Raw genomic sequence first — 20,699 nt, 5'->3', positions numbered from 1 at the left:
TAGAAAATGGAGAGACAGAAATGTCCCCAGAAGAATCATGGGAGCACAAAGAAGAAATAAGTGAAGCAGAGTCAGGGGGTGGTTCCTTGGGAGATGGAAGGCCTCCAGAAGAAAATGCCCAAGAAATGATGGAGGAGGAAGAGGAAATACCCAAACCTAAATCTGTGGTTGCACCGCCAGGTGCTCCTAAAAAAGAACATGTAAATGTAGTATTCATTGGGCATGTAGGTAAGTTACACTCATAGCCACGGTGAGAAATGACCAGTTATTGGGCACATCACACATAAAGCATCTTATTTGGTTCCTTGGAGATGTTTAGGGAAACGAAACTGAATTAATCCAAATGGTCTTGATTTTTGACTTGCTAGATTTTTTTAGCTGGCAGAAAATTGCTAGTACTTTGTTCCTGAAGATTGTGCAGATTAACAATTTTGTAATGTCATGGAAGCTGGAAGAAAATAAGCTTCAGTATATTTGCATATAATGCATAATTAGTCTATAGTACACTGATGCTGGCTCAGCATATTATATCTGTTAATATCCTAGGAAATGTGCCTGTTTTTTTGTGTGAACTTAATTTGTTCATTTTATGGGATTAACCGTACTAGGTAGTTTAATTTTGTGTGATGTAAGAAATGAATAAATTAGAGTCAGGTTGCTAATTTAGCATGTGTGCGCACACACACAAACCATTTGCTTTACTCAGATATTCCCTAATCATCTGCCCTATCCCCAAAATTGTAAAGAGAAAATACAGAATTATGTGACCTTTTTTCTTCCCTTTATCTCTGCCTTGCCTGGAATATGATGACAGGCCATTCTACATTTTTAGTAGCAAGAACCCCTTTGAAATTTGTAAAGGAACACCTGTCTCTTTGCTAAAGGTGGAAGGCAGACTACCTAAAGTAGTCACAGCTCCTAGGCTACTTTCGCTCTCCTCTGAGGCTCCCCTTGGGTAATTTATAGTCTTTTGCTGTTGTGCTCTTAGCTGAAGGTCAGGGAGCAATCTGTTCAAAAATTCTTTTGTTCTTTATCACTAAAGCAGTTCTAAATCATTATGGAGCTATAGGGGGACTTAGCTTCATTTTCCAAGGGAGAAAGTAACTAACCAGGGCTTACACCCTAGATTTCTTTAATTTCATTTGCTTTTGCAAGATTTAATTATATATAGTAAACCATATCTTTAGTTGTGTTAGTGTATATAGCGGTTGGTTTTTGAAAATATTTTTGACACCTACGCTTTGCATGTTGTTGATGATGTTGTTACTTTTAGATGCTGGCAAGTCAACCATCGGAGGGCAGATCATGTAAGTCTGTATTTTTTGTTAAATAATAATTAACTCGATTGAAGGAATTTCAGGCATTGTAAACATTCATAAAATCATACAAAGGACATAAAACAGGTCACCCCAAGTTAAGGGAAATTAATAATAAAATGACATTAATTGTAGGGAAGGCTGATATTAAGGAGTAATTTTTATAATGTGATCATTGTTAGTATTTTCTGATGGATTGTAGGCTTTCACTAAAATTGTTTTGTTAGCACTGTCAGACTGTCATGTAACATTAAATATATTGGGTTGTCAGAAAAGTCATGATGCATTTTTGCAACGAAAAACGGAAAAAATACGTCATGACTTTTTCGACAACACAATAGTTCTGAAAGCTGTCTTTTATGTTTTTTATAAAAACTAACATAGAACCGAAATTTATAGGAAATCTTAGTCTTTGAACATAATTTTCTCAGGAATACTGAAAACCAGCTATTGAATCTTGTGCATGGGGGAACTGGTTTTTCCTCATTCACCAACTCAAGTTTAAGTGGATTTAACCAAAGACAGGTAGTCTGGCCAACATACTACGATGATTTTTTTATCATATTATAGAAGCTATCAAGGTATGAAAACACCATGATTGGCCTTCAGTAATATATATTCTAGTATTGAAAAATCTTTTTAATTAAAAGTTCCTAAATATTTAATCACTTCTAAATGAGACCCATTTCTTTAAACAGTGTCATCAGAGAATCTAGAAGGGCATATCACCACTGTCTTGCCTTGTTAAGTAATCTTAATTGGTGATCTTGTCAATTTTCACTTCTGAAGATTTCCCCAACAGACCCTATAACAGGCTAGTAAATAGGGACCCTTACCTAAGGCTCTGTGGATGCATGCGTCTGGACCATTTGATGCTGTGTTATAGGTGAATGTGTATTTTTTGCTTAAGGGCTATAATTTTCATTGGTATTTCAGTGGGATTCTACATTTAAATGGTTAGAAACATGCACTATAGATGACTGACTGCACAGAAAACACAGAGGTGAAAGCCAGAACTGGAATTACTAAGGAATTATTTTAAAATAATTTCACTTTGAAGAATATTTTTTAAATATTAAATATCAAACTGTATTAGTAAGACTTAATTGCCTGGACAACATTATTGGAATCATTTTCTTTTATAAAGTGTTTACTTTTGCTTTTTAAAAAACTTTTATTCTGCAATAATTTTAGACTTACAGAAAGGTTGCAAAAACAATACAGAGTTCCCATATACCTTTCATTCAGCCTTCCCTGATGATAACATCTTACATTAACCATACTACAATCATCAAAACTAAGAAGTTAACATTGCTACACTACTATTAATTGAGCTATAGATGTTACTTGAATTTCACCAGTTTATGCACTGTTATTTTTCTGTTCAAGAATTCCATATTGCATTTAGTTGTTTTGTCTCCTTCTTCTCCAATTTGCAACATTTCCTCAATCTTATCTTTCACGACCATAATTTGAAGAATGCTGTTTGCTTATTGGATATTCTTCAATTTGGGTTGACTGATGTTTTTTACAGTTAGATTGAGGTTATTCATTTCAGGCAAGAATATCACAGAAGATATGTTGTACTCTTCTCAGGGCATCCTTTTCGGGGTAAATGATGTCAATATTCAGTATTTTATTTATTATTGGTAATATTAGCCATAATCACTTGGTTAAGGTGCTCATTACCAGGATTCTCTATTGTAAGGTTATTATTTTTTCCTCTTATTTTGCGGGAGTTAATTTGAGACTATGCAAATATCTTTCTACTTAAACTTGCCTAATTTAAGCATCCCCCAGAGGTATGTACCTTTAAAGGTAAAGTACCTTTACTTGAAAATAGCTGTTTTCTGGAGTTTAAATCCCCCCCCCCCGAGGCCTTTAAAGTTTTCCTAATTTCATTGAGTAATTGTTCACTTCTTTTTTTTTTTTTTAAACATTTTCAGGTATTTGACTGGAATGGTTGACAAAAGGACACTTGAGAAATATGAAAGAGAAGCTAAAGAAAAGAACAGAGAAACTTGGTATATAGTAAACTTTTATGACCCTATAAATTACTTTTAAAGAAACGCTGCTCATTAAATACTTTTGTAGTCTACTAAAAATTCTTGGTGTCTAAAATGGTGTCTTAACAAAGGAAAAGTTTCCTTTCCCTTCATACTACACAGTAGATCATTTCCTGATAACTTCAAAAGTCACAGAGAAATTTGGAAACATGCAGTAACAGGAAATTTGTTGAATAAATTATAAACCATTCATTTAATCAAGCCATTACCTAACCACTTAAAAATTGCATTTATAGACTTTATAGTAACCAGCACTAGTTAGGGGAGAAGGCAGGAAACATAATAGTACTTAGGATATGATCATTATATAAATAAACACTAGAAAGAAAAAGGAACGGAAGGAATTATTAACAGTGGTTGCCTTGACTGGTAAGAGAAAAGGTCAACTTTTTTCTGTTTTCTAACCTTATCTATTTTATTTTTAAAAAGTTAACAAGTTTTATCCGAATGGGACATCGATTGTTTTTTTTTATTATATTGTTCTATTAAGGGGAAAAATCCTAATAACGTTATACTAAAAAGTGGATTACATACAGAGAAATACAGATGAGGCAATCTAAATTAACACTATTATGGATGATTTGAACTTATATAAGTAATTTTTACATGGCAAAGTAATATTGAAATAGTTTTTAGCAAATAACTATTGCTCCCAAATACCAGGTTAGTAGTCTTCAGTTTTGAAAATATCCTTAGACACATTATTTGTATTATACTTTGTGCCAGGTGGTTATGAAAATGAAATATAAAGGAACTTATTACTTAACTCATGGTGATAATGGCATTGGTACTAACTAGTCTTCCTGTGTGTGTTGCCAGCTTATTTTATTAAATACTGTTTGCGTCTAGAAAATATAGTTGACGATATATGTTGGAATTACAATAACACAAGTTTTTTGTTTGTTTGTTTGTTTTTAAGCTGAGCCATCCTGCTACCTGTTGGCAGCTCAGCGGCTGCTCAGCTCGGGCTGGACTCGAACCACTGTTGCTCAGAGCTCAAACTCTTGAGCGAGCTCTTAACCAACTGAGCCACTCGGCCGGCCCACAATAACACAAGTTTTAGTCAATTGATTTTCGTTTCTTCCCAGTCCTGTTCCTGATTTAAATGTTGTATAATGAACATAAAGCTGGATGTCATCGATTACACCTTTAATAGTAGAAGCATATCTTTAAAATTCTCGTGTTCTTATCAATATTACTCTTATTTTTAAATTATTTCAGGTACTTGTCATGGGCCTTAGATACAAATCAGGAAGAACGAGACAAGGGTAAAACAGTAGAAGTGGGTCGTGCCTACTTCGAAACAGAAAAAAAGCATTTCACAATTCTAGATGCCCCTGGCCACAAGAGTTTTGTCCCAAATATGATTGGTGGTGCGTCTCAAGCTGATCTGGCTGTACTGGTAAGAAAGACATTTCCAGTTCAACTTTGTATTTGTTAAGCAGCCCCACTGAAAATTTAAATATCTAAATTTACCTTCTAAAAGCTAGAATTTAGGTTGCGGTGAACTGTAATATACATAGCCACAACTTTCACTTTTGTCTCACTCATCTGTTCAAGAAATCTTTATCATTCGATTTACTTACGAAAATATGTTTCAACTTTCTTCTACCATTGCTGTTACCTACTACTGTGTCTGAACTTAGTATCCACTAAATGCCAAGTCTACCAATAGGTACTGAGTACAAAAAGGAGTAAGAAATGATGTTTTCTTGATGCCCTCTGTCATTTTACAGTTTTTATTTTTCTTTTGGTCAGTGTACTGGCACCTAGTCACATACATGATTGAATTGTGAAATATATAGGCATACTAAACTTTGGAAAACTGGGGGGTCAGAAGAAACATTTACTGAAATCTTAAACCATTTAGACACTGTTGGTGATACTCAAAAGTATGTTTGTTATAAACATTCTTGTAGAAAGTTTCTGGTAAAACTTAAAGGAAAGTTTTACTGCTAGAAGGGTATGCCTGAATGTATAAGAATAAAGTATTTGATTTCTTGGACTAGGTAATCTCTGCAAGGAAAGGAGAGTTTGAAACTGGATTTGAAAAAGGAGGACAGACAAGAGAACATGCAATGTTGGCAAAGACTGCAGGTGTCAAACACTTAATTGTGCTTATTAATAAGATGGATGACCCAACAGTGAATTGGAGCAACGAGAGGTAAGCTCAGATGTCTTACTGGGTTTTGATAGACATGTTAGTGGAATAAAGGATGGTTTTGTTATTGTATGCTTTTTACCCCTGGAGTTTTTCTAAACTTAATTTGTTTAATGATGAAACTAGAGTTCATTATACTTTACATTATACTTGAGTTATTTTACATTGTATATATATGTATATATATATGTATATATACATATATATATATATACTTGAGAAACTTTACATTATAATTGAGTTATTTACAAATATTCATAGATACGAAGAATGTAAAGAGAAACTAGTGCCATTTTTGAAAAAAGTTGGCTTCAATCCCAAAAAGGACATCCACTTTATGCCCTGCTCGGGACTGACTGGAGCGAATCTTAAAGAGCAGTCAGATTTCTGTCCTTGGTACATGTAAGTAACCTTTTTTCCTTTAAAAAACAGTTTATGTCTTAATAATTTAAGAAAATATTGACTATAAACATGGCTTTAAAAACCACCAGGATATTTATACGTTGGTTGAGAAGAGTGGATGGGTAGAATGAAAATTGTGATAACCACATTTTCTGTATAAGTTAGTCATGTAACTTCTTAAAATTTTGATATTTATGTTGACTCTCTTTAATGGCTATTGTTATGTTCTCAGTGGATTACCATTTATTCCATATCTGGATAATTTGCCAAACTTCAATAGATCAGTTGATGGACCAATCAGGCTGCCGATTGTGGATAAGTACAAGGTACCCATAATGTTCAAGAAATTGGGTTTTTTGGGTGGTGAAATGTTGTGTTTTGTTTTAAATTATGAAACAACTTTAATAACATAACACAGCTGTCTCTTTTTAATGGCTATATATTACTTAGTGATATAGATAGACCATAATTTACTCAACCAGCTTAAATTATTTCAGCAGTTTCCCAGTGAATCAACAATGATTATGTTTTAGAGAGAAACTCATACAAGTGAAACTGCTGGACTCAAAGGATTTGCACATTAAAGTTGATGCATACTGCCAATAGATTTCCAAAATACTGTGCTAACTTACTGCCACCAGCAGTATGTGAGTGCTCATTTGACCATAGCCTCACCAACACTGAATGTCAGTGTTGAAAAAAATAGTTGTCATTATTTTTTGCTGGATTTTCAACTTTTTTTTGTTTAGGTTTTGTATATCAATGTATAATGTTTTGCCGCCCTCAAATACTTTATTCTTTCATTAGCTCCATGCTAAATTTATTGAACAAGTTTTGTTTTACCAATTTTAAACATGAGGAAGCAGGCTCAGAGATTGTGAGAACCTGAATTTGAACAAATAGTTCATATCTTCAAACATAAAATTCTATGCTGTCTCCTGCACAATGCTTTCTTTTTAAACCTCAGGCATACTTATTAGTAGTATTATAATTGTGCATATGCTTATGACACAAATTAGAGTATTTGTTAACTATCCTATATTTAAGATTAATTTTAAGCATGCTACCGCTTGACCTAGTGATTTTCTTTTGTGAGTAAGGCCACAAGATTTCACTTTGGGTTGTTGAACTGTTGTGGAGTGGTAATATAAATCTGAGACTTGATTATTCATTTTAAATTTTGATAGGATATGGGCACGGTGGTCCTGGGAAAGCTGGAATCGGGGTCTATTTGTAAAGGCCAGCAGCTTGTGATGATGCCAAACAAGGTGAGAATTAGTGATGCTCATTCCCAGTTAAGTTTCCTCTTGAAAATGCTAGCAAGGAGCCAGAACTTGTAAAAAGCTCAGGGATTTCCATTAAAAGTGACTTAATTTTTTAAATCCAGGATTACATTTTACTAATGTCGGGTACAAAATTTAAGAAAGAGTATGTGGTGTTATTCAGTAACAGATGGGGAGAGGTCATTGTTAACACCATGTTAGAGCTAAAACATGCCCCAAGAGAACTTCAAGTCCGTTCTTGTACAAGCAGCAGAGATCTGGAGTGCTTAAGTGAGTCGTTTCCGCTAACACACTGGTGGATTAGTCAGTGGCCTGGGATGAAAACTCAGTTTTAATCACGATGTAGTTACCTTTCTTTCTCTTTTTTTGGATACTATAAAATAATGTGTCTAAGCTATGTTCCTAATTTGTTTTAAGAGAAAAGGATTTGCCTTTATCATAAATGGGTTTTTTAATGCTTTACTACCTTACTGTGATTTCTTCATCATTGCAGAGGGTTTTATGAAAACGTGCAAAATCTCCATGAATTATTCCTTTGTCTTATTTCTGACTGCTCACTTGGTGATATTTGGAGATGACATGTTACTAAGAAACTGTTACCTGTTTTATAGAGAGGGCTTCTCTAACAACTCCAAAGATGTTGCTTATATAGGAAAACAGACCTGAATCATCAGAACCTTCAGGACTGTAGATTTCAGTGAGATTTTCAAGTTCAAGCACAGTGAATTAGAAAACATACCCACTATTAGTGTAATGTTTAGGTATAATGGGCACCGTACAAATTATACTTTGGAGTTTCTTGATACCTTATGCATCAGAGATTAGAGTACCCTGCCATGATATCTTTGTTCTAAAGTGTTTCTGCTTTAAAAGCCTACTTTTTCTAAGGTAATTAACTCTGCAACTTGAAGGTCAATAACAACTGAATGAAAATAATGGGTCAGTTTGAAACCTGTTCAGTTTTGTCTGTAGAGCAGTCACAGAAGTGCAGTTTGCTCCATGGAGATGGAAGGGGGGTTGGGGTTGCAAGAGGTTGAGGGAGGGAGACGGTGGGGGTTCCTTTTGGAGTGATGATGTTTTGGAACTAGATAGTGGTGATGGTTATACAACATTATGAATATTAGATGCCACTGAATTGTACAGTGTACAATGATTTCAAAAGATAAGTTTTATGATGAGTTTTTACTGAAATAGAAGTACAATTCAGTATAGGCAAGCAAACAGTGTGGGGGCTGTAACTGTAGTGATAGTTAACATACTATTGGGTTGTTGGAAAATTCATGACGTATTTTTTTCTGTTTTTTATTGCAAAAATGTGTCATGACTTTTCCTACAACCCAATAGTTACAGACAAAGTGGCTGTTCTCTGTGGAAGCTGTCACTTTATACTAATTACTGGGTAGGTGTCGTATATCCCGTGGTTAAGGTCACTTTAGTCCTGAGTCTCTGGAACAGAGTTAAATATTTTAAAAGATACAGATACCAGATTATTTTACATTTGAAAATCAATGGGTAGGCAACATATGGAATGGGAAAAATAACTGCATATCATAAATCTGATAAGAGGTTAATATGCAGAATATATAAAGAACTTACAACTCAACAACAAAAAAACATGAACAAAGGATTTAAATAGCCTTTTCTCCAGTGAAGATGTACAAATGGCCAAAAAGCACATGAAAAATGCTCAATGTCACTAATCATTAGGGAAATGCAAATAAAAACCGAAATGAGGTAACACTTCATACCCATCAGGATGGCTGCTATGAAAAAAACAAAATAATAAATGTTGGCGAGGATGTGAAAAAATTAGAATCTTTGTGCACTGTTGATGGGAATGTAAAATTGTTAGTTACTGTGGAAAACAGTATGGCAGTTCCATAAGAAATTAAGAATAGAATTGCCGGTATAATCTAGCAGTTCCACTTCTGGGTATATATCCCCCCAAATGGAAAGTAGGTCTTCATAGAGATATTTGTACACCCATTTTCATAACAGCATTGTTCACAATAGCCAAAAGGTAGGTGGAAGCAAGTGCCATTCATCAATGGATGAATGGAATGGATAAGCAAAATGTACATACATACAGTAGAATATTATTCAGTCTTAGAAAAGAAGGAAATTCTGACACATGCTACAGCATGGATGAACCCTAAGGACATTATACTAAGTGAAACAAGCCAGTAACAAAAGAACGCATACTGCATGATTCCACTTCTATCAGGTACCTAAAGTGGTAAAATACCATACAGACAGAAAGGAGAATGGTGGTTTCCAGGCTGGGGGAGGAGGAATGGGGAGTTGTTTAATGGTATCGAGTTTAAATTTTCCAAGATGAAAAGAATTCAGAGTTCTGAAGACTGATTGCATAGCAACGTATATTCAGTACTACTGGACTGACAATTAAGAATGTTTAAGATAGTAAATTCTATATTCTACCACAGTATTTAAAAGTTATTTTAAAAGTTAATGAGTAAAATAAAAAATCTATCACTTTTTACTTTGATATTTTGCAAAATTGTTCCAAGGTGCATATTGATGTTGAGACCTTTTCTAGGTTGCTGGCTTGTTAACTCTTGGCTCTTAAAAGTAGTTCTATGGTTCTAATACCTGCATCACCCCTCTACTTCCTGTGTTGGGCTATAGTGGGAAGGTGAAGCAGAAGTGATATTGGAGGATAAAACACTGTCTTGTGTGATGGAATTTCTGAATATTGCTCTGATATTTACAAATTCAGTGGCATTGAGTTTGTATACAGAAACAGAAAAGTTGAGGTAACTAAATCTGCAAGTTTAGTGCGAAGTGGCTTTTTCCCCCCTTCAGTGCAGTATTCTGAATGCTCATTTCTGTGGTGAGATACTCAAGGATATCTATATAAACTTAAAGCTCACACATCATTAGAAATGTGGACTCAAACATTTAGGATTGTATGCTGTATGAATGTCAAACAGCTCACAGACTTGGGTCCAAAACTTTCTGAGTTTGGAACTGAGACAGGGTACCATCCCTCAGTCACCTGAGAAAAGACAGGAGCACCATGAAGAAGAAAGGTACCCCTTTCCTTACAAATGTTACCACGCGCCCCTATCAAATTGCTTCATTGTAGCCTGAAATCACCCCTTGTACAGCTACGTGGGGGATCTCTAGAGAAGATGGAAAAGTTTAGTTATCTTTAACACGTGTCATAAATAAGAGAATTTGTTGGTCTCAACCTTAATTTTTGATAACTGTTGATTAACTTAATTTCATACTAGTGCTCTTGTGTTTAGCCATGAAAAAGGCCATATCTGCAGAGAAGGGATTGTTGTGTTGGATTATTTGGGCAAAAAAAGTAGTAAACAGTACTTGTTTAGTTTGTGTATGGTAGAACTGTTAAGTTTCTACCCCTTTATCCTGTTACTGTAAAAGAATTTACCTAATAAATACTGCTCTGTTTCATTTCTTGAATGAATTTCACTTCTTGAATGAACTTCTTGAAGCTATCATTAAGGTATAAGTTACCTTTTGGGAAAGAAAACCATTAAGTGGGAGAGGGGTAAAGCTACTTAGAGCTTAGCAAATGACAGTTTGTAGAATTCTGATATGGAATATAATGATTCTGCATTCTGCGTCGTCATTTACCATCATGAGATAGCTCATTTTGTCTTGAAGGCTGTGTTGTTTTCTGGTATATGTTTTAAAAATCTAAATTATCTCCAAGGGCAGAAGTGGAGCAAAATAAAGGAATACTTGTGGATATTGCTTTTAACATTTTTCCCATCTATATGTTTTTTAAAGAAATTATTGTGGTAAAAGACAAAATTTACCATTAGTGGCTTTTAGTACATTCACAGTATTATGCAACCAATAGTTTATAACCCCAAAAAGAAACCTTGTACCCATTAAACAGTCAATATGTTTTTTAAGCATAATTGTTCATATTACTTCTGAGAAGTACACTCTTCAGGTATTTGGGTAGTGATAGGTAATGGAAGCTATGTCTATTAAATCCTGGAACTCAGTAATAAAAATTATATCTATAAAATTAAAAACAAATTTAATGTTTTAATTTTGAAAAGTTAAAAAGGCAAATGCTAGATTATCTTGTTTTATTTGGAAATTATTAGGATACGCTATTAAAAGATGACAAATTAATGTTTTAATTGGCAGATGTACTTCTAGGATATGATTTTCATTAAGTTCATGTCATACAAATGTAATAAGTATTTCAGTTCATCAACAAGCACATAAAAATGTGACTTGCAACCACTCAGCAAACAGGTCATTTTATGATCTATAATGCAGTGCATGTGTCAGAAAACCTCCAATCTTGGTTTCTTTTTAAGCACAACGTGGAAGTTCTTGGAATCCTTTCTGATGATGTAGAAACTGATTCTGTAGCCCCAGGTGAAAACCTCAAGATCAGACTGAAAGGAATTGAAGAAGAGGAGATTCTTCCAGGATTCATACTTTGCGATCCTAATAATCTTTGTCATTCTGGACGCACATTTGATGCCCAGGTAAGCCAGTTATTATAGTTCTCTTAGTTATCTTTACTGTCTAAATGAAATTAGAATTTAAATGTTCTTTGCCCTGATTATGGATGGCATGCCATATGATGACATGTGTCACAAGAGCCACGATGTGTATCTCAACAAACGTAAGGTCTTCAAGATGGTACAAGGTCTTACTGGGCTAGGTGGTATTCTTTGTAAGTTCCTTTTTATTTTTGATCTCCTGATGTATTTATCACTACTTATATATTTTGCTCAGTGTCTTTCACCTTAAGTAGAACACATTGCCTTGGAAGTCATAGTTTGCTCATTCAGGGCAAACAGCTTTCCAGACAGGAAAATGTGCACAATTTCTCCATTTTATTAGCAACCTGACCTTCCCAGGAAAGTGACAAGAGTAAATGACTAGTGTAGCTCTCAGAATTGTTGTTGTTACACGGTATGACAACAAATGAAGTTAGATTTTGATGCCAGATACAAGGTTGTTTACTTTTATTCGACCTTGGATATTGAGAAATGGATAAAATTATTATCAGTTCATATCTGCGGGGGGGGGGGGAACCGGGACGACCAGTAGCATATGAGCAGTAATGATTAACTTAATTCCTTGGGAGAAGTATAAAGGAAAGCCTTCCCAGAGAAGAAAGTCGGCCTCCTATGTTTTTAAAGTTTGACTGGGCACTCGCCAAGAAGATCAGTAGGTTAAGGATATCAGAGTTCATGCTTCGAGGTCAGGAAACCTGACCTGTCACTTCTAACACAAAAATAAGTTGGCGTGAGATGGTGAGTTATTCTTGTGATACTATATGCCACTTTAGCACATTCAGTTCTTCTTTTTTAGTGATTAAGATGTGAATTTTTTTGTTTGTTTGACAGATAGTGATTATAGAGCACAAATCCATCATCTGCCCAGGTTATAATGCAGTGCTGCATATTCATACCTGCATTGAGGAAGTCGAAATAACAGTAAGTTTTAAGATAATTGGAATTTTTGTTTGTGTGTTTTAAGACCATTTCATCGTGATAATTTCTGATTGGCAATAGTGATGTACTCTTATTTGCACTCCTATTCTTAATTTAAAGATTCTTTTCTTTGGCATTATTCTTATGTCTTCTCATCCTTTTATCTTGGATAGGCCTTAATTTGCTTGGTAGACAAGAAATCAGGAGAAAAAAGTAAGACTCGACCCCGTTTTGTGAAACAAGATCAAGTATGCATTGCTCGCTTAAGGACAGCAGGAACCATCTGCCTTGAGACCTTTAAAGACTTCCCTCAGATGGGTCGATTTACCTTAAGAGATGAGGGTAAGCCTTAAAATCGATGTCTAGTCGTGTATCTAAAATGCTTAGCTTTGGTAATCTTCATTCAAGTATAGTGCACATTACAGCTAGTTTATAGAGAACTTGGATGCATATTCTATAATATATAGTCATATAATAAGTATGAGTTAAATGAATTGAACAGCAGACAATTAACCATGCATTTTAGCTGTAATGCTCTAGAGGAAAAATTTTGATGTTTGGTAAGTAGTTGGTGTTGAGAATCATTTATTTACTAAATGAGACATTTCTGTGATGAAATCCTTTGTAATATGTGTGATTAAAGCCTATCTTACCCTTTCAAGTTTTTGCTAAGCAAGCCTCTGAGCTTCATGTCAAAAAATGACGTCTTGTCATTTTTATAGTCAGAAGAAATTTTAAAATCAAATATGATAAATTCACTCATGGGATTGGAAATAAAAGGGATACATAGATTGGTAGTCTTTTAACACCTATTTTTAGACGTTTAATATCCATGTTCGTGTGGTGTGTGTGTGTGTGTGTGTGTGTATTTCTGCCTACCTCTGAGTGAATCCTAACAGCTGTAATTTTCCTATCTTGCGGCCATGAAATTCTTTGGTATCGTGAAAACAAACCTGTTATTAAACATTTCTCTATGCATTGTTAACTTAGATGACTAATTTTAAGACTAGAAAATTTTACCTAAAACTTTATGGTTCAGTTGGAATATAGAATAGTCAATTCACATGTTAGCTCCAATTCTATTCAGCAAAAATTAGCTGTATATCTACTGCATGGCAAGAACTTTGTTAAACACTGGGAATATAATGATGAAGGTGGTCCCTGCACCTTAGTTCAGAGAATTCTGGATAAAGATGGTATTCGTTTTATTTAAAAGGCCTTAAATTTTTTTAATTTAAAAACTCTTCTTGGGCCAGCCAAGTGGCTCAGTTAAGAGCTCACTCAAGAGTGCAAGCTCTGAGCAACAGGGTCGCTGGTTGGAATCCCGTCCCGAGCTGAGCTGCCAACAGGTAGCAGGATGGCTCAGCTAAAAAAAAAACAAAAAAAAAAACTCTTCTTGGTGATAGTGAAACTGGTTATTGGGATAAACTGGGTTTGTCCTATTAATATAACAAAATGAGAATTTTAGTTACCAATTATAACCTGATAAAATCAGGTTTTATAGCAAGAATTCTTAACCCCAGGAATTATTTTTCCTAAAGTCTCTTGACTTTTAGGTTTTTCACAAGACAGAGAGAGCCCTTTTTAACAGCTTATCGAAATAATTCACGTAATGTGAAATTGACCTTTTTTAAGTGTACAGTTCAATGAATTTTAGTGTTTACAGAGTTGTACAGTCATCGCATTCTAATTTTAGAACGTTTCGAGTATCTAAAAAAGAAATCCTTATGCCTATTTACAGTCACTCCCTACTCCAACCCCCAGCCCTAGGCAACCACATCATCTTTTTTTCCCTATTGACCTTTTTGACAAGCCATATAAATAGAATCATACAATTTGTGGTCTTTAGTGTTTAGTTTATTTCACTTAGCATGTTTTTGAGGTTGCAGCATGTGTTGTATATTGCCAAATAGTATTCCATTATACCAGTGTCCCACATTTAACTTATCCAAGTAGAGGTGGTTTTTTTTTTTTAAGATTTTATTGAGGAATTGGGGAAGGGGAACAGCCAAGTTGTTGTCCTTCAATCTTAGTTGTGGAGGGCTCAGCAAGCTAAGCTTCAAGTCCAGTCACACTGCTCAGCTCAAGGTGCCGTGTTCAGTTAGTTGCAGGTGGGCGTAGCCACCACCCCATGCGGGAGTTGAACTGGCGACCTTGTTTGTTAGGAGCACGTGCTCTCACCAGCTGAGCCAGCTCAGCTGCAGCTCAGCTTGGGCACAGCTCATTGGCCCACATGGGATTCGAACTGGTGACCCTGTTGCTCAGAGCTCACACTCTTGAGCAAGCTCTTAACCAACTGAGCCACTCGGCCAGCCCCCAATTAGAGGTTTTTGATATAAGAAATCGTGTCTTCTTTTCCGCTCCCCCACTTAAAAGACCCACTTATTTAGACTACCTAATCAAAAAGCATGCCTTCGGTGGTAAAGCCAGTTAATAAGTAATTTACCTTGTAAAAATTACTTTTATGATTTAAAATAATAAGCTTTAATACCTTACATAGCCTTGCTGTCAACTACTGAAAAGGTTTTTTGTTTTTGTTTTTAATTTCATTTTTAGGTAAGACCATTGCAATTGGAAAAGTTCTGAAATTGGTTCCAGAGAAAGACTAAGCATTTTCTTGATGACCCTGCACAATACTGTGAGGAAAATTGACTACAAAAGCCTACTTCACACCGCCTTCTCTTATTTTCTGCCCATTGACAAACCTCTCCCCATATTTTGCAAAGACAACATTCACAGCAAAAGTCCACATGTCGTCAGCTTTCTCATATTGAGAGCTCTGCTATGCCACTATTGAATTTTTCCCACGATTTTTTTCTTCCCCTCTCAAACTGCTTCCTTGGACAGACTTGGCAATAGCTTTGTAAGTGATGTGGACATAATTGCCTACAATAATTAAAACTTACAGAAATTTTTAATTTTTCATTTTCCCCTTAGGCATAGTCTTTTTCGCCCCAGGCAGATCATTCTGAGTGTGCGAGTGTGTGTGCACGTTACAAAGACAATTACCATGTTAATAAAATATTCAATTTGAAACCCTTTTCGGTATTTGAATTGCTTTTGAATAATGTTTTCTATCTGGATGTAATTGTTGCATTAGCTTTTTAACTTTACCAAGTAATTGAATACATTTTATTACTTGGACTTTTCTAAACTCTTTCCCTATTCACTACTTTAAATGAGGCATTTACAAACAACATTCAAGTTTGTATTAAAGGAAAGAATTAGTTTGACCCCTTCATTTGATGGTAATGCATACATACAATCAAATACCTTTATGTAACTGTGACACTGCTTTATTAGGTCTGTCAGTTATTTTCTGCCAATATATATTTTGACATGATTTCTTAATTACAGTAAGTTGTTTTTAAAGAACAGCATACTGTAGTTTTTGTACATAAAGCATAATGAAATTGTACCCCTACAGAAAATTCCATTAATTTGTTAAATGAGTGGAATTAACAATAAAGAAAGCATGTTGAGACCTGGCAAAAATGCCTCCTTCAGAATTTATAAGAGCTGCATGCATCTAGTATGAAAACTGTATCAACTGCAAGTGCCAGTTCTACAGATTACTCAGTTTACTACTTGTATCACTGATTTTAAAGGTTGGATTCCTTGCTGGTTAAAGTTAAATCTCATCCAGCCACTAAATGAATTTAGAGCCATCAGAATCTGCACAAATTAAAGTTAACAGTGATAAGTAGACTCAAGCACAGTGTACGTTTTTCTCAACTATTTGAAATTGACTGTTTTCTTAAAAAGCTGAAATTTGTTAAACTGATTTGGATGAACCACAATGCAGCATTATGGTGATTTTTAGATTAAAGGATAACTTTGAAATTTTTAATGACAATAAATGGGAAATGGAAGAGGCAATTTCTGGGTTTATTGAAAGCCTCTCTTGATTTTGATTTTGAGGGTTGCCATTTATCAAAGACTTGGCTTTTAGATTGTGATTTACCTCTAAATCAGATACTTTGTAATTATATATTTAATGACATGTCCCTTCCCTGTAATCTTTCTCCTCAAAAAAGAAAAGCTTAGTCAAACTATTTCCAGTCACAAAACCTGAAACTTAATTTAACCCTGTTTTCTTAACTGTAGAATTCCCATTCATTTCATTCAGAACGAGGCTACGTCTATGGACAAAAGCAAAGTTACTGTCCTGCAGCTTCCTATAACTGCACTCATGGCCATTAAATTGCATGAAATTTGAATTTTATTTTGCAAATCTCTGGGCTTTTATTTTTCTGGGAAATGTGGGAGCTTTAATCAGTACATAACTCTTCGTACTTCCAAGTTAATAACAAAATATTAGCAATTGCTTGGATTTTAATGAATCTTTAAAGCTCAAGTCATTGAAATTATTTCCAAAGATCGATTTCCATTTTTAAATTCAACATTTTTAAAAACCAGTTATGTTTGCTATGAAAATATTTACACTTTTAGAATATTATGTGCATGTTGCCAACACAGTAAAAGGGCATGGATATCAACTGTGAAGGGCCTTCCTCTAAAAAATAAATGGTAAACATAAATGCAATTGTGAAAGAAAACTTTCATTGATTCTTGCACATTTGTGCAAATAATTAGATTATTTAAAAGAAACCTCACTGTTAAATTAACCAACCCCATATGCTTTATGGGCTTTGAAGTTTTTTGGAGAAGTATTCTCACATAAAATTGCTGCGTTTTAAACTAATTACACTGGCTTTTTACTTGGGTGAGGAAATAAATCTCTGAAATGAACTGGCAGTGTATGGAGATGCTGGACCTTTAAAAAGCAATACAGATTCCTATGCTGTCATTTTTGTCTTCTGCAAGTACAAGTGTGTTTATGTAGCTGACAATGCGAAAACAGGGTAATTGGCTACAGATTTAGGATATTACAGACCTAAAGATTTTTCTCTCTATCTTTAGCACAGATATGTTAGAATCACAATTTTCTTTGCATCTTTTTACTTTAATGATGTTCTTTATACAACTTTCATGCTTGGTTATTTATAGGTTTTTTAATTCATGAACGAATTTAAGATCATTGAAATAAACGTCTAGGTAATTGCCATTTTAAACCCTTATTTAAAGGGGAGGGAAATATAGTACCTACTCCTTGTTTTTATTTGCAAAAAGGACTTACTGGGAAACTGGATAAAATCAAACCAGAAGAATTGGACTGAGCATGTACTGCCATGAACTTACATAATAGTAAAGTTCTTGAATAATTAAGCCCATGTATATTTCTTTGTTTTAAATTGAAAGTCTTGAAATATGTGATAGTTGAATGTAAAAACTTTGTAAATTGTAAGAGTACAGGTTGTTCACTTGTAACAAGGTAATTCATGCTTGTCTGCTAGTTACATAAATTTAAGAAATGATTTACAATATGGGATGGACTTTGAACATGATGCCATTGAACAGTTACCAGCATCCTCTCAGCTGAAATGCTGCAGATATTTTGGGTCATACTTTCAACCAGGTGCAGATTTGCAACCCAAGAAAAAGGTGAACCTATCTCCAGTCAAAAACTGCTTCCATTGATGAACTTTTGAAAAAAATCATCTAAGTCTCTGGCAATCTTCAGGAACACTAGTTATGACTAATTGCTCCGTGATCTTTGATGACTCTTCCACATGACAGTACTCGAGCACCTTTCCTCACTGGCATGGACCTCATGGATTGCTGCTTCACAGATGACTGCTTCATTGCTTTGGGTCGGGATTTAAGGTAGTCAGGGACAAATACAGTTTTACTACAGCTCTTAATTAACATCAGGCAACTTTCAACCTTTAAACCCTTTGTGAAAATTCTGGTTCCAGCACTATAGCTCTGATTGTAGGTTAAGTGTTATATTCAGTGTTGGCCTACCTTATCAGAATAAACTGTGCCATTAATCCTCTCACAGACATGTAAGGTAGATGGCAATAGGATTTAGGGGACGATTTTCTGTCTCCAAATCATATGGCTTTTATTACCTCCAGCAAATTTCATAGCGATTCTAGCAGATGCCATCTAATATTCATGATCTTGTTAAATAAATGTAATTACATAGCACAACTCAAGACTAGATTTAAATTTAGCAATCAGTCGGTTATATTAGATTTCATAGGAATAGGAAATGTTTTTACTTTGCTGTAGTTCAGTGGATTCCACTTGAACCAATTTACTTCCAGAATTCAGATAGGGTAGATTTGGTTCATGAAGCTTGTAATGGTTTTGGCTCTAGGATATTTTTGATTTGCAATATCCTAGAACTTATTAAGTCTCCCCTTCAGTAAATACACTTTCCAAACCCGTAATCCTTTGCTTCCTTCAAACAGTAATATGCTAGCCAAGTTGTTTATTAAGGAATGTTATAAGGGCCCTGGAGGTGCAGGAATGGAGATTAAAACCTTTATGTTCTCCAATATAAGGAAAAAGCAGATAGGCACCATGTCTGACTAGGCAGAAACTTACACAGGATTTCTTAAGCAACCCTTGGAATAATTGTCTTTTCTGTCTGTCACACGTGCCACTGCCATTTACAATTGAACGTGGAAACCTCAGGTTTGTGGGCAGCAAAGGTGAAATGACATTTTGTGCTTCCTGAGGTTCCCCCTCAGCCAGGCACATGAGCTTAATGCTTCAGATGTCAGCCTAAGTCCCTGCTACCTCCTTTCCTGCTGCCCGGGAGAGTATCTGTGCTGGAGCTCCTGCATTCCTCAGGTGATCATCCACATGAATTAGGTAAAACTGAGGTCTGCTCCTGGAAGGTCTGCATTTTATGGGCTCACATTGGGCTCTCAGAAATTGACACACCTTGGTTAGTTTCTCCTTTTTGTTCTAAAGGAAATGTGGATCTCTCAGGCCAGGACCTAGTGACTAGTTTTCACTAGACAGAAGGTTAATACCTAGCTCACACAGGCAGAATTAAAGGGAACTGATTAGGTTTGCTGAGGTATTTTTTAACCTAATTCCAAAGCATGGCAGGATGCGTTAGGTAGGAATTACGGGAATCCAAGGGAAAGAAATCTTTTTCTTATGATTTGTAGCTACCTACTGTGCCTGACTTGGTGCCTGTGTGAGGATTAAGCCCTTGGTCTGATCTTGGAATTATTCAAATGACTGAAGTTTAAAAAATATTTGCTTTTGTAATAATAAAAATTGTCAACTACCCCTTCGAAGGATTTGTCTGTTTATATAATCACCTGTATTGTATCATACCATGAGTATATCTGTCCGTTTTCTGTACAGTCCTTTATTTTTGTATCAAGTACTGGAATCATCTACCAGCAGATTTACTGGGTGGATCTAATAAGCTGTCACATAAGGAATTTGCAAACGTGTGGTCTGCTTGCATATGGTATGCAGGGCCTTTGTACAGTGTATATGACTGAATCTTATAGGAAGTTAGAGATGCTTAATAAATCAAATAACTGTATCACAGTATGTGGTTTTATGGAAACATCAGTGATACTGCCAGAACTACAAACCTCTATGTTCAGGATTTTAAATAGTGATCAAGAGACCAAATAGGACTTGCCCTTCTTTACTGTGCAAGAGCAAGAAGAAATTAGTGATAAACAGACAGTATACACAGTGGTTAACGGATGGCAGCAATCATTCCTGTAGACTCTTTTATTGAGTTAGAATGAGTTCTTTATGTGAAAGGAATCACTTCAAGGTTGTGTTATTTGGTCCCTTGTGGGATATGGTCCCAAATCAATATTTGGCATTAAATGAACCTTGGCTTAAACTAAACTTACGAGCAAGCTTGCTATCAAAGCAGGGGTTCATATAAACTCCTAAATACATGGTTTGACATTTTCCACACTTTTCTATTCTTTAATAACCAGATCTCCAACCCTGTCCACGAAACATTTTGTTCATTGTTGAAAGAGAGACTTCCTTAAACATTGTGTTTGGGCATCAAACCATACACAGGCACTATACTGCAGTGGGTAGGAAACGGACAATAGAGAATTGTATACTTCTTGGCCCATGGAACCAGTTTCAGAGACACAAGTTCTTTATAT

The 20,699-nt window shown here is 35.2% G+C and overlaps 1 protein-coding gene across 3 annotated transcripts in view; it reads left to right on the top strand.

Annotated features, from left to right (window-relative positions):
* GSPT1 (G1 to S phase transition 1) overlaps positions 1-19,839 on the top strand; it is a 34,435-nt gene extending 14,596 nt beyond the window's left edge. For 2 of the 3 annotated variants that reach the window (XM_019650887.1, XM_019650885.1), the window contains exons 4-15: positions 1-228; positions 1,274-1,307; positions 3,263-3,340; positions 4,604-4,784; positions 5,392-5,546; positions 5,805-5,945; positions 6,178-6,271; positions 7,133-7,213; positions 11,554-11,727; positions 12,598-12,687; positions 12,858-13,026; positions 15,241-19,839. In XM_019650887.1, the coding sequence (XP_019506432.1) occupies positions 1-228; positions 1,274-1,307; positions 3,263-3,340; positions 4,604-4,784; positions 5,392-5,546; positions 5,805-5,945; positions 6,178-6,271; positions 7,133-7,213; positions 11,554-11,727; positions 12,598-12,687; positions 12,858-13,026; positions 15,241-15,293 (1,478 nt within the window). In that variant the 3' untranslated portion in view covers positions 15,294-19,839. The remainder of the gene's footprint in view (positions 229-1,273; positions 1,308-3,262; positions 3,341-4,603; positions 4,785-5,391; positions 5,547-5,804; positions 5,946-6,177; positions 6,272-7,132; positions 7,214-11,553; positions 11,728-12,597; positions 12,688-12,857; positions 13,027-15,240) is intronic. The other variant, XM_019650886.1, reaches the window with a different exon arrangement.
* Positions 19,840-20,699: the final 860 nt, after the last annotated feature.

Source organism: Hipposideros armiger, unplaced genomic scaffold (genome assembly GCF_001890085.2).
Source record: "Hipposideros armiger isolate ML-2016 unplaced genomic scaffold, ASM189008v1 scaffold_149, whole genome shotgun sequence".
In the NCBI taxonomy this organism is placed as follows: Eukaryota; Metazoa; Chordata; class Mammalia; order Chiroptera; family Hipposideridae; genus Hipposideros; species Hipposideros armiger.
This window is presented reverse-complemented; position numbering and strand designations above follow the sequence as displayed.